The following is a 14,193-nucleotide window of genomic DNA, read 5'->3' as shown; positions in this document are numbered from 1 at the left end:
TTTTGCATATGTTCTGAGATGCACCAGAAATCTACTGGAAAACCATTTGTGGTGGTTCTAATTCTCACATCTTGGGTTTTATGACATTTTGTGCTGGCTTGAGGATGTTCCCCTGTTGAAAAGCAAGCAACTCAAAATGTGCTTTCCTCTCACTTTCTCATTGCCTGACATTCCCACCCTCCTCCTGGTTTTGTCATGCAGAAGAACCTGCTTTAAGACACAAATCCCACCACATGCACAAAACTGGATGGAGAAGCTTAGTGTTTGCCTTCATGCAGCAATTGGTGTTCATTCTCAGGAACTTCTCATTTGTTGATGCAGAGATTTTACTATTGAGCTGGAATATTGGCTCAACTTCAATAACTTGTGTGAAATAGTAAAATATTTCTTTTTCTTCTGAATTCACATTCATTGTGGGACAAGAGAGAACAGTGTGTGGGCTAAGTGTGGTTTGGATATAAATGTTCAGTACATGTTTTGATTATTTTCCCATTTGGAAAAGGTCTTAGACTTCACTCTTTGGTACTGCAATAATTGTATTTCAAGGCAGAAGAAGCTCATCTATCTATTATCTCCAAATGCAAACTGTTCAACAACTAGGATGTGTATTTTTATTACATCTTACATTTTTATTAAAATGTAGTGTTGCAATAGGATTCCTCTTTCTCTAAGGAGGCTTTTATATAGATCTATATTTATATATATATATATATATATATATATACACACACACACTCTCATTAAAAATTATTTTGCAATGGGGGAAGAGGGCATTGAGTCCAAAAAGCTAAGTTTTATGTATTTTATTCATAAAAACAGATTTGCAACAATTTATTAAAAATTGATCTCATGCAGTATAAGGTTATACAAGAAATTCTTCATTTACATTTTATTCTGGCAGTTCCAGTCTAGTTTAAAGCATTTGTGCACTAACATCATTGGAAAATGCCATTGGGGCACAGCCTCTTCATAAATTTACAGTACATTTTTGCTGCAGTATAAAAGAACAGAAACATTAAATAGCTATATTCACTTGGTTGGTCTTGTTATCTGCAGTAAAGTAAAAAAAAAATGTTATGGGAGAAACTACAGTATCATTGAGACAAAGAATGTACTGCATGGTTTAAACCTAATAAACGTCACACAGTCAGTATTCACGAAGTTACAGACACACACACACACACACACTCACCTCCAATGGTCCGATACTTCTGAATTATTTTTTTTTCCTGCTAAGTTGGAATAATATTTCTACAGAGATCTTTGTGTATACATTATATACAATATAGTAATTTTCTCTTTTTAAAAATTAACATTCCTTTTAAAATAAACCAGGCCCTGATGATATTAATAAAGCAAGAGAATACTGTCAACACACATTGAGTGACAAAGTCAGTGTTTAGTGCTTAAACAGAGTAATGAGTTCTAGTTTATCTGTGTTTATACTTACATGGTTTTTTGTTCTAAAAGCTACAGATATTTCCATAACCTCTCTTACTGTATGTGCCAAGTGAAATATTTTGTGATGCTCCCGATTGTAAGATTCAGTTACATATTCATGTTGGTTTTGGCCACTACGAGGTGTGTTTTATTTTTAATGGAGATTTATGCTAGCTTGTCAAAGCTGCAGTTAAATCCCTCAGCTAATGAACCCCTTCAGCTGTGCTTCAGTCATTGCTGATTTGCAAACCTTTGTAAAAATGTCATTCCAAAGGTTTGGTCTAAGGGGCACAAGTGTGGATTAAATAAAACCAAGAGCCCAGTGGGTGCTTCATGTGTTTTTTTTCCCCCCTACTTTTAGCAAACAGCCCTGGCAGTGAGAGGATACATTTCCAGTCCCTTGAAAAAAGAAGCTGCATGCGTGTCTCACCTGTGCCTGAGGGTTTGGCTCCAGAGTTGGTCCAGACGGTACACCACTATCATTCCTGCTAATTACTTTGGTTCAGGGAAAGGAGCTAAAGTATAAAATCCCTTGTTTTTTCACAGTCCTTTCAGGATTCGGGTAAAATATTCTATTGGTAAATTGGGCTTGTCGTCTCCTATCCGCTACAACTGTCACACGTACGCAGGTACGAAGCAAACAGAGTGTATATTCACATCTACGTGCCCTGCAGGCTTTGCCTGCAGTAGCAAAGTGCTGTGCCCTAATCCCTCCCCCCCAACTCCACTCAGTTAATTTTATTGTAATTATGTGTGACACGATTCAAACAAACTAGGAAAAACAATTCATCCTGTGGCATTAAGACTTTACTACCCATCTGTCCTCAGTTTCCTGAGTTATCAGCCCTAGGACTTTTTCAGACAGTTTAGTTTGTTATGGTTGGTGGTGTTTATGCTGAAATAGGTGCAGAAACTTTGCTAAAAATGAAGCTGCAGATGGTCAGCAGTCACTGCCATTGCCCTGGAGAAGGGTGAAGTGCTCTGCTTGCAATCAGCAGCTCTCCAGCTGGTGGCAAGTGAGAGCTGGAGCTTCAGGCTCTGCTTGGGTTATACATACAGCTGCAAGGTAAAGGTGACCCTGATCACAGCACTGCAGAGTCTCAATGACACCCGAGGAATCATTTCTCACAATTCTTCTTTTCTACTAAACACTGTCCCTGAAATGAAAAGAAGCAAGACTAACCAGTGCAGAATGTTTCCAGCGATTTAACACAACTCTTGTAAAAATGAGTGCATCTATTCCAACATGGTATAGCTCGACCACTACATTTTCCTTACATGGATACAGTATAGAATTGCATGTTCTCAGCAGCCATGTAAAGCTCAGTGACATTTGAGTTTGTTTTTTATTTTCCTAGTGTCTTTTTTGCAAGATCCATATATCCCAGCCTCCTTGTTGCTAGTAGAAATTTTGGAAGAAACATTTTTCAGTGACTTCTAGGTGAAGAAATAAAAACTCCATGAATAAGGCTACAGATCAAACTCTTTGTGTCCTCCTTTGCTTTTTCACACGAGTTACGTGAGCACTCCTGTGACGAGGGCCTCAGCAGAAGTTCCTCTGCGGTAAGAGCCAATGTTACATGTTTGTAGCAGAGTTCTAGGTCAGATGTTTAGTCCAGTCATTGAGTACTTAAAAGCAGTTCAGGAAGCACTGATCTCCCCCTCCTACAGCCCTGAAACCATCACTCGGAAGGAGGGTGGCACGTGTCTGTGCCGAGGGCTGGCACTGGGGCTTACACACGGGCTGGCACAGCTGGCATCGACTCCTCCTATGGACGGCAGGTAGGCGTGATGGAGGATGGGCAGCTGCAAGGACAGCCGGCGCTGTATGCTGCGGGAGACACGGGAGAGGAACGTTAGCCAAGGATGGAATACATCGCATGGAATACGCCACATGGAATGCATCATCACATGGAATGCATCATCACATGGACTACATCTCATGGCTGAGGTGCTCCCAGGCTGCTGCAAGGGAGCTCTCTGTGCCTGCTGCTGTGACTGACAGGGTTAATGCCAAGAGCATTGCTCTTGCTGATGCTGAACTGTGCCACCATGATGTTGTTTTCCCCTTGGGGAATTTTTCTGACAGGTTAGACATGACAAAGGAAACTAAGTGTGCTTTCTCAGCATCCCAGAACCCTCTGAAATTCCCAGCCACATTCAGTTAATTGTTAGATTGCTGACACTAAGAAAAGGGAAAACCTTAAGTTTGCAAAGAGGGTGTATGGCTCAGTGACCCCTCCCTACCCCTTGCAAAGTGATCTACTGCCTGCAGAACCCTGTCCAGCTGTGTAGACATGCATGAGGTCACAGACTGAGTTTCAAGCCATGCATCGCTTAGCACAAGGATGTCAGTACTAAGGATGACATTTCTGCAACTCCAGCTAAAGCAAACACAGGTGCATGGTGGAAGGGACTTGGGACTGATGGCTTTTTCCTATTTTAAGTAGTTCCTCTTTAAAGTTTGGGTCTGTGCTTTTGAGGTGATTGATAGATGCTTTTGAGTTCTGTCAGTCAGTGCTATGGGACTGAGGAGTTGGCATTCTAAAAGCAGTCCTGCCCAAAACCCATACTAAAATTCACTGTTCCAGAGCCCAATATCCTGTATCCATTTCTTTCAAGTGGATTGACATAATGTTGACTGGTAAAATTTTTTCTTTAAATGAATACTAAATCATGCTCACAGGTACCCCATCTAAGCCCTTGGTGTGGATGGTGCCATGAGAAAACGGCTCTGCTACTCCTGTACTGTGGATGTACTAGCATCTTTCAAAAAATCAAAATCCTGTTGAGGTTTGCTAGTGTAAAAAATGTTTTCAGTCATTTTATCATCAGGATGGCTTTGTGTTTGGAGACATTCACCCTTGAAACACAGAGGCACTTTCTAAAGAGAAGACAAATGTCAAAGTGACTGAGCCTTTGGATTTCAGAACAAAAATGCCCATAGAAAACATTGTATCAGTATAATCGAGTTTTAAATTTATGTTTGCCCGTTATCTGATATAATGACAGTGTATAGAAAGGCCTTTATAAGAGGTGTTTGTTTGAAAGCTAGCCTTTGGACAATCTTTTTGGTTCAAATGACATTTAATTGCTTTTTTGCTTTGTGTTAGGTAGCAAAGACAGATACTAAGGCATCCATTGCACTGCTTGGGGACCAAGCAGTATAGCTTTTAAATCCAAACAGAAAGAAATGTAGCATTCTTCTCTTTAGTTTCTTCACTACAAACTTCAGCTTGTTTATACAGAGGTGCAGTAGAAGTAGCTGTTGTCTGCCTACCCAGGAAACTCTTTCTCATTGTTTCTCCCCTTCACACCCCTGTTTAAAGTTTCACACAATGTTAGTCCTCAGTGATGATCATTGTAGTGCTGGCAATGCATTCCTGGAACTAAACAAAATCCATTCATTGTTATTTTGCTACTGTGCTCGACTCTTCCTGGTGCTATCAATGAAGTCATGCCTTGTTCCCAGGGAATGCCGAGGGGGCATGGCTCGATGTTACCCTGTGCTGAATCCTTATGAGCCTGATGCTGTGGATTGTCATTCTGTCTCTTGTTGAGGGCTCAAATGTAGAATTGCCTGCACTTACTTTCCCACCAGAGGAAACGCTTACTTTGTTCAACTATTACAGACTTCTCATTAAAGGGCTTTTTGAAGCTACTCCAAGAGAATCCAGTTGCATAATCAAGTGAATAGGATTTTTTTCATCCATTTCAGTGTTAGCCATACCATGGACAAAGCATGTTTATTTAGTTATGCCAATGGTGGCTGCGGTGGGTGGCAATTTTTGCTTTAACTGTACTTAAAAGTTTACTTTTACTTGAAGACTTGGTTCCTGGAACTGGGGCAGAGAACTGTAGCCTGGTGACTTGCACACAATTAAGATTGTAGACAAAACTCCTAGAATGAAGTATGAAATAAAGCAAAACGAGTAGCAAAATCCAAACAAACCTGGTATTTTCGCCTGAAGTGAAAGTAAATTTTGTGCCCTGCTTCACTCTTTTTAGGATTTTTTTCCCCTCAATTTCAGTGATTTTCCCTTCTTCCACTCCTGCCACATTTTGCCAGTGCTTTAGGGGAAACCTTCGGTATCAATATAGGCCGCAGGATGAAGGGATCAAGAGCAGCCCTGCCAAGTGCGAACTGGGGGCGACGGTGCATGAAAAGCTGGACATGACCCGGGAATGTGCATTTGCAGCCCAGAAAGTTAATCATATTCTGGGCTGTATCAAAAGCAGTGTGGCCAGCAGTGTGAGAGAAGTGGTGCTGCCCCACTGCCCTTCTCTGGTGAGACCCCCACCTGGAATACTGCTAAAGTGAGTCCAAAGGAAAGCCAAAAAAAAAAAAAAAAATCAGAGGGCTGGAGGATGTCTTCCATGAAAACAGATTGAGAGAGCTGGTGGTTTTCATCTTGGAAGAGAGAAAGCTCCAGGGAGACCTTAAGTCTGCCTTATGGTACCTATAAGAGGCTTACAAGAAAGCTGGAGAGGGACTTTTCACAAGAGCATGGAGTGAGAGGATGCTGCGTGAGGCTTTAAACAAAAAAGTGTAGATTTAGACTAGATAAAAGTAATGAATTTTTATGATGAGGATGGTGAAACACTGCCACAGGTGACTCATGCCCCATCCTCGGAGACAACCAAGGACAAACTGCAGGGATTTGAACAACCTGATCTACATGAAGTTGTCTCTGTTCATTGCAGGGACATTGGACTGTTTGACCTTTAAAAATCCCTTCCATTATATGACTCTAGGAATTTGTTTCAAGTTGTCCATGCTATATAGATATGTATGTGAAAGCATTTATATGGTCAAGTACTTTGGAGAGGTAATGGTTAGTAATAGTGGGTCTAGAATCACAGGCAACCAACAAAAGAGATGGAAAGCAAAATCCTGATGAGTGGGTGCTCTGTGTGTGGAATCTGTGTTAGGGCAAGTGGGAAATATAAAATCAGGTAAAACTTTGACTTCCAAAGTCGATGCACACAGAAACACAATGCAGTGCACATGGGAATGCACAATACCATGAAGCAGGCCAAAGCATTTGAAATATATTTTTGGTTTTGTTATAGAAAACTACTAATAAGATCCATTGGTAAGTGGTGGGGGGACTGAAACAAATTGCTGCAACAGTCAAAAATCTGAAGTTCTGTGGGAGTGTGTAAACTGTGTCTAAGCACTCAAGGATTATTTCAATTAATTCTGCAGCACATTAATGTTGATTTTTAGCAAACAAAGGGAAGTTGGAGAAGCTCTAAAAGACTACAATAAAGCAAGATGTTCCACTAGCAAGTGAACTAACTATTCTAAACCCACCTTATTTTAGTGACACATTTGAATAAGATCATATAGATGGATCATAGATATATCACTCTCAGGGAAGAAACCAAGTAACAAAGGCCTGTTCATGCTGAGGCATATTGGTTGCAATGCAATAATCCAGTCACAACCAACTTTTTTGAATGAGAATTTTTTGTTACTTAAATTAGCATAACTGGCTCCAGCTATGCTTTGAAGTTATGCTTTGAAGGTTACAAAAAACTCTGCATATAGAAATAGTCTATTAAGATCACAGGTTTTAGCAGGGTCCCGCAGAAATCTGTCATCACCTCTACTTAGAGACCTGGAAGACTGTTACATATTGTTGCTGTTAAAATGAGAATGGAATGAGTTTTAATGGTGCCAAAAACTAATGACCTGCTGGTTGTAGGTCACTGATGAGAAGGGACAACATGCAGCAATGAAAGCACATAGATGGATGTCTTTAAGGGTCACAGAAGATAAAGCACTGAACGTGGCCATCATGCAGATGAACTGACTGATGTGATCTTTAGATAAGCAGGACTGCCCATCAGGAAATATGCACAGTTTGATACTCATCAAAGCAGATGACTTTGCCTGAGAGACAATTCATCCTACTGGGAAAAGAATTACGTCTATTTTAAACTGGTTCAGGCTGCTCTCTGGACCTGAGATGAGCTGGCACGGTACAGTGTCTATCCACACAGCAAAGCATCCCCCAGGATTGTTACTGAGCATTACCTGGGAGAGTACAAATGGATACAACTGTGTTGGGGAGTATGCTAAAAATGGGAAATCAAAGTGCAGGGCCTGTGCCTGTGCACTGGCATTGCTTTGCCTGCTATAGGAGGTGTCAATTTATACTGTGTAGACAGTGCAAACAGGAAAGAAAGCAGTCAGCACCCACTTTTTGCTCCTCTTATCTGATGGTCTGACTGATGGAAAATTTTACATGGCAGTGTGGAAAGCCTACTGAGTTCTGCCCAGCAGGAACTGCCAAGGGAACTGAGAATCGTCTGTATTCATGCTCTAAGTCATACAGACGCATTTTCCTTAGGTGCAGGGTTCTAAATCTGAGCCGAGCACAAAAAAATAGTTTTCCACATTCTGATTGAGTCAATGTAAACATTGCCCCATCAACAAATGTGAAACAACTTCCTGCACTACTGCCTGAGGTGTATGTATACTGTTGTGCCTTTACTTTGTGCACAACTGTAGAATAAGGGACCTTACAATGAGTCAAATGTAGCACTAATAGTAAGAACAAATGAAAAAAAATCCCAAATCAGCTCTTTTCTGGACTCTATAAGAGCTTTCATACTAGAAGATGCCAGTTCTCATGAGTGCTGACAAGCACAGGAAGCTGGGTGATTTTTTCCCCACAGCCATTAAAAGGTTAAAACTTATGCAGGAAAATGATTGTCTTGACATCCTCCTTTTCACAGGTTTATGACCAAGAGGAAGTCTTTTTCAGACTAATGTCCTTGAGATTTGTGTTCTTGAATAAGAAATAAGTTTCTCAGACTGTGTGACTACCTATCAGATACCCTGTGTATAAAAAGAAATGAGAAAGACAGAAAATACAGCTTTAACTCTTTTTTTTTTTCGCAAAAATTACACATTTAGCAACCATCAAGGACAGAAGTGCTACCAGACAAGTTCAGAAACAAGCCCAGAGGTGCAGAAGAACGTCTTAAAGAGTACAAACTTTGGAGATAAGCAATCTCTTGTCAAAAAGAGGGAAGTCCTGAAGACAGATATACTTCTCCTCCCTGGCAGATCCACTGTGTTTGGGCAGTGTGGCTCTGGTACCCAAACTGCCAACCCGTTCTCAGGAAAGAGATTGACCTGGCACAGTAACAGCTGTGCAAGTGCTGAATGACACCGTTTAGATTTAGCAGGACCTTGTTAATTGCTTTCCATAAATGTCAGACACTGTCCAGATTCCTACTAACCCACTCTCCAGAACCTTTAGGAAATCTCAGGCTTCTCATCAGTTATCACTAGCCTAGAGGAAGTTCTGTCACCACAACCACCACAAATATGTTTCTTTTTCTTTGTCTGTCTTAAATCTGTATCGAGACAATTGGATTATCTGAGTGTCTGTTTTTCTTAGCATCTTTCTTAATATAAGTGGGCCACATGTGGATGAGGCTGCATTCACACTACATTATTTCTGACAAATGGTGCTGAACAAAACACAGGCCTTTAAAAGCTATGCATTAAAGCACTCTGCTGACCCCATGAAGTCATGAGAGCGCTCTCAGCAAGAGCCCTGCTTACGTGAAATTACAAGATATTTCATCTACTGTGGGATTTCTTTTTGATGCATATGTGTGTGTGAATTAGCTTCTTTGCAGATTTGGGTTGAGTTTTTTCTTTGAGTGCAAGGACAGATTTAGAAATCCACATGTTTTCCTACTCCAGGTAGTAGAAGGCAGCAGCTACTATCTGCAATCAGGCTTGCTGTTGCTGATGTAACATGACTCATTCTGGTAATCTGTTTAACTTATTCTGTTTTTAAATAAGCCTTTGAATTGCCCAGGATTCTGACAGCTCTTAGCCAGGCACTGATGAAGCGATGCTCGTGTAACCAGGCTGCTGTGGGGAAACGGCGCATCCGGGCACACACGTTAGGACCGCGCTTCCCTGAGCTCCGGCCCATGGCAGGTCCTGCTCAGCTAGTAAAGGGTAGGACACGAGTTTATTGTACAGGTTCCTAGAGAGAAAAGCTGACACCAGAAGACTCTTTCTCCTCTGTAAATCTAGCCAGAGTTTTGTGCCATCCTCTCCTTGTAGCTGCAGCATTGTTTCTAAGGGAAAATACTTAGTGCAGGCTTTCCTGTGCCAAAACTCAGGTCCAGCTGCTATGGCAACGTTGAAAAGCTCTCAGGACATTTTTTATTTCTCCTCTAGCTTAAGAATGGAAAAGAACAAAATGTCTATGTACACTATGAACCCCTCTGGTTGGTGTGTGGAAGGACTTGGACTTTTGACAAGAGTCATAAGACATTTGTGCACGCATGTACATTCTCTTCTCCTCCACACGCTGGCAGTTGGGCACAGCTCATCCTGTAACTCTCCACAAAAACTTTGGACATCATGCTATGGAGGCTTCCAGCAAGAGAAAAGAAGCACGTTGATTTGCCTTTGGGGCACCTTAGGGTCTGAAGCCTCTGATACCCTTTAAGTTCCATTGGGGTGGTGAGCTGGTGGCAGGGAGGCATCACAGTACAACGTTGCTGCCTACCAGTGCTTCAGGAGGTGCCATTCACATTCCCTGTTCCTGATGTTTCAGGCTCTCTCTGTGGCCTAGCTAGCTGGAAGGGGTTACCATAAAGACCATAAGGTCTTTCCATAAAAAAATGCATGGAAGGGAAATATGGGCTTTGATGAAATGTAATAATTTAAATTAACATCTTGTCATCAAGGTAACGATGTATACTTACTGTTCTGGAGAGTTGATGTCTTCTATGGGATCTTTGCTTGTTCTGGAAGGGTCTGATGAGCCCCACTGTGCTGGTGGATTTTGATCAAGATGATTTTTCAAAATGGCTTTCTCACCATCTGGATGGACAACACATTCGATTTTACTTTACTGTGACCAAGTGACCATTTAAAAATTGTTTCATTTTAACTTTTTTTCAGATATCCATAATTCCACAAAGTAAACTCATGCTACCTATATTCCAATATAATCTCAAGTTTTGCTGTGGGAGTTTGGTACTCTTATATTTCGGATGATGTGCTCCTCCATAAGAGCCACCATGAAGAAACAGAAAAGTGACATCATGCTCTCTCATCTAGTCTCGGGCTGTGTGAAAAAATAATGTAAATATACTGTTCCTGCAGTTAGAAATTTTGTAACCTTTTCATAAACCCTCCTTCTTAAGACTCTTCCTAGAAAAACTATAATCTCGTTGATGCATAAACCCTCGATACTCTTACGATCACACAGGCAATTAAGTGCTGTCATTTGGCTATCAGCTACTGCCATCATTTTTTAGCATGGAAATATGATTCCTATCAGTTGCACTGGTCCATAGGCTGTCTGCAGCAAGGACAGCTAATGATGTCATTACACTTTGTTCTTTCCTACATAGTGATAACAAAACACATCATAATTCTTGATTCCTCTGTGTGTCCTGGGAGTCCTCAGCTAGCTGTGCTGAAGCCCACGGCATCATTCTCCCTGAGAAACATGGGCAAACACAGCCATTTTAAGGAGATCCTTTCTGTTCCTGCCTGCTTTTTCAAAGTCTCTTTCTGTGGTAAGCCAAATAAAATCACATGGAAAGCATCTGAATAATGAGGGCAGTTCACAGTTTTCATAAATAATTACAGAGAGCTCCAAATCCATCACCAGCAGTTGTTTGCCACACAAACAGAGGAGCAGTGACTGCCGCAGGCATTGAGGCAGCATGGAAGAGGAGTCTGAGGTAAATTCTTGAAGAGGGTACTGGAGGATTTGAACATAAAATTGGGTACGAGGGGGAAAAGCAGGAAAAGGGTAGAGAAAAAAGGAAAACGGAATGAAAGCCAGTACATTTTGAAGGGTTAAGCTTTTCTCTTGTAATCATGTTCAGAAGCCCCAAATAATGCTCAGCTCCCAGCATGCTAGTAATATGCATGTTATCAACAGGCTCTGAGGGGACAAAGCAAGCAGCAGAAACACAAACTGAGGAAAGAACCTGGAGGCATAAATGTTTTGAGGGCAAACTCCAACATCTATAATTGGCCTCCCAGCAAGGTCATCCCTGGCATTATTTGATAACATTCAATTCATGCTGTGAAAAAACCTAACAAACAAGCAACAACCAAGTGTGTAGGTGAGGAGGCAACAATGTGCAGGCATGGGGATCACTACAGCTCAGAAAGGGAGACAAGATTTTTCACTTATGTTGCACTGAAGAGAGGATCTGGGTGAGAAAGGAGGTGAACACACGAAGCTGCTTTCGTTGGGGCAAGAAAATGTCAGTAGCAGAGAGCTAAGGAATTCAGGTGTAGCAAGAAGAGTGTTTAAAATTAAAAGATGGCAGGATTCACTGATGGTTTAGATGTGAAGGGAGTACAGCAGAGTCAAATCTGACAGTGGCTGAGATAAGCAGTGAGGTCTATCATCTCAGGGCAGCCTGAAGTTTGCTGGTGTGGCATTTGCTGTCACAAGAGTTCAGTCTTTATTTTCTGTACATTGCATTTCTTTGTCTATCGAGTTCGACATTTGCACAAAAGTCTTGTTGTGTCTATAAACAGACATGTAGAAAAGAACACCTTTTACTTCCGTGATTAAAACCAACATTTAGTCCTGAGCTGATCTAAGCTGACAATGGAAACTGCTTACTTTTTGATATAGACCAAAGTAAAAATTTGAGTAACCCTTATTATTAGGGATAGAAAAGCTCTAAGATTTAATTACTTTAGGGTTGCAACTCCTTTGGCTAAGATAAGCAATTTAACATTTTACAAAGCCACTAAAGATATAATTCTTCATCAAATGATTGGAAAATACAGCTGCTGCTGTTTGGCTGTATGTTATTTAACAGAATAATCTGCGTTGTACACACTAAAGGAGTTTCCTGTACTTTCAGATGTGCTGTGAGAGAGAGAGAGAGAGAGAAGGAGGTGGTCCTTGTCAAAAAGGTGGGGGATTTAGTTTAGAGTAGAGCAGAAATCATATATTCTCTTCCTACTCACCTCTCAACACCAACTGCCCATATATCACGGTGTGTTATTCTTAATAGACTCTTTTCTACCACTCTTGCAGATGACTTGCCCTTAATACACTGAATAAATTTCTGCATACAAGGCTACCAAATGCAAGTTTTACTGTATATCTATAAAATACAGACAAAATGCACCAAAAATTATAACTTTTTTCTTTCCTTTTTCATTTGCTTCTTTCAAATATATAAAAGAAGTTAGGTAATTCTTATTTGTTAAGCATTTTCAGAGAGGAGTTGTTAGGTTTTTGTTTTGCAGCTATGGAAACTAGAATATCTTTATTTTTCATTTACCTTTCATTTAAATAATGAAGAGCAAGATTCTCACTTAGTCATATGCTTCTGGGAGCTGGAGCTTAAAGAAAAAACGCTATTGCCATATGCACTTAACAAACTTAAGGGTTTAGAAACCTAGTTTTATATATGTGAACAACTGAAAGTAGTGGTAAACATTTGATTTCCCAGTTTCCCCTGGAAAGTGTAGCAGTGTTTTTGATACTTTCCCATCTTCTCTTCCTCTGTCCATTAAGAATGCTGGGTGGAAAACACCCTTCATTCTCAGGGTACACTCTGCCACTGCAGATTCTACCCAGTAAGTTGCATCGGGATGATGTAACTACCTTTTAAATTGAAATTACATTAGCCAGAAGCACCTTCTAAATAATTTTCACCTTTGTAGACCTCAAACCGGAACTCATAAATCTGGATAAGTGATGCCTGAGCACTTTCCATTCAGAAAGCTGTCGGGAGAAAAGACAAATACATCTCAAGGGCCTCACAGAGCACTCAGCAATGGGCTCATTATAAGCAAAGCTCGCTGCCAGTGGTTGGTGAGAGCCAGAAGGCTTTAGCTCAGGACCTTTGCCTTCCTGTAGCAAAGAAACAGCTTCCATTTACAAAGCTCTGAGCTGCAAGAGCACACCTGATGCAGGCTGCCGAGGGGCTCAGCCAGGAGGTCACTGCTCCCAGCTGCTCTCCTCTCTCTGCCAGGGGTGACCTGTAATTACTTGGGCAGGTTTAAATGTTCCATGCATATTAACAACCCTCATTCAGCTGCAGGCAGAAAGCACCAGGTGACTGATGATGCTTCAATTTCTTCCAAGAGTTTAGAAAACATACTTTTTTTAACTACAGGCTTGTTTTGTTGCTGTTTGTACATTGCAGCTTTATTGAACATCTTCATCATTACGCTTTAGAGGCAATACTCCTCTGATGGCTTAGAACTGGATGACAGAACTACTCTTCATCCAATATCTTTCAATTCTACTGTTGTTTCTCTTTGCTAGAAAGCATATATTATGCTCCACAAAGAAGCAAGTGTGGTTTAATAAGGACTTATAAGATCTGGCAGAGATAACTTTGCTGATTAACTAAAGAGCTCAGGAAACTTTAAAAGCAGAGGCAGATTTTGAAAACCTGCTGTAATTTTTCCCAGTTCTGTTATTTGGACTGTGAAACATGAATAGCCAGTCTCTGTTTTTCATGTGAATAGGGTGCTAGGAAAGTAAACTGAAAGGAAAAATTAAAATGATCACATCATCTGCTGGGTAATCAGAAAAAAGTTCTCCTGAAGTAAGCACACTGCACAGCAATCTAAATCATAGCCTCTCATAGTTGAGTTTTGAGAGGAAGATTAAAAAAAAACAAACTAGCAAGACTTTGCTCTGATTTATACTACTTTAAATCAGAAGATATTCCCTTTACTACAGATTCATTTCTGTGCAAGAAAGG

At 40.8% G+C, this 14,193-nt stretch overlaps 1 protein-coding gene across 2 annotated transcripts in view; it reads right to left on the bottom strand.

Annotated features, from left to right (window-relative positions):
* Positions 1 to 788: 788 nt before the first annotated feature.
* GABBR2 (gamma-aminobutyric acid type B receptor subunit 2) overlaps positions 789 to 14,193 on the bottom strand; it is a 460,220-nt gene continuing 446,815 nt past the window's right edge. For both annotated transcript variants that reach the window (XM_014875208.2, XM_088171908.1), the window contains 2 exons: positions 10,192 to 10,309; positions 789 to 3,271 (listed from right to left, as the gene is read on the bottom strand). In XM_014875208.2, the coding sequence (XP_014730694.1) occupies positions 3,106 to 3,271; positions 10,192 to 10,309 (284 nt within the window). In that variant the 3' untranslated portion in view covers positions 789 to 3,105. The remainder of the gene's footprint in view (positions 3,272 to 10,191; positions 10,310 to 14,193) is intronic.

This window comes from Sturnus vulgaris, chromosome 1, assembly GCF_052056855.1.
Source record: "Sturnus vulgaris isolate bStuVul1 chromosome 1, bStuVul1.hap1, whole genome shotgun sequence".
Classification (NCBI taxonomy): domain Eukaryota; kingdom Metazoa; phylum Chordata; class Aves; order Passeriformes; family Sturnidae; genus Sturnus; species Sturnus vulgaris.
The sequence above is the reverse complement of the archived record's forward strand: the minus strand, read 5'-3'. Positions and strand labels throughout refer to the sequence as shown.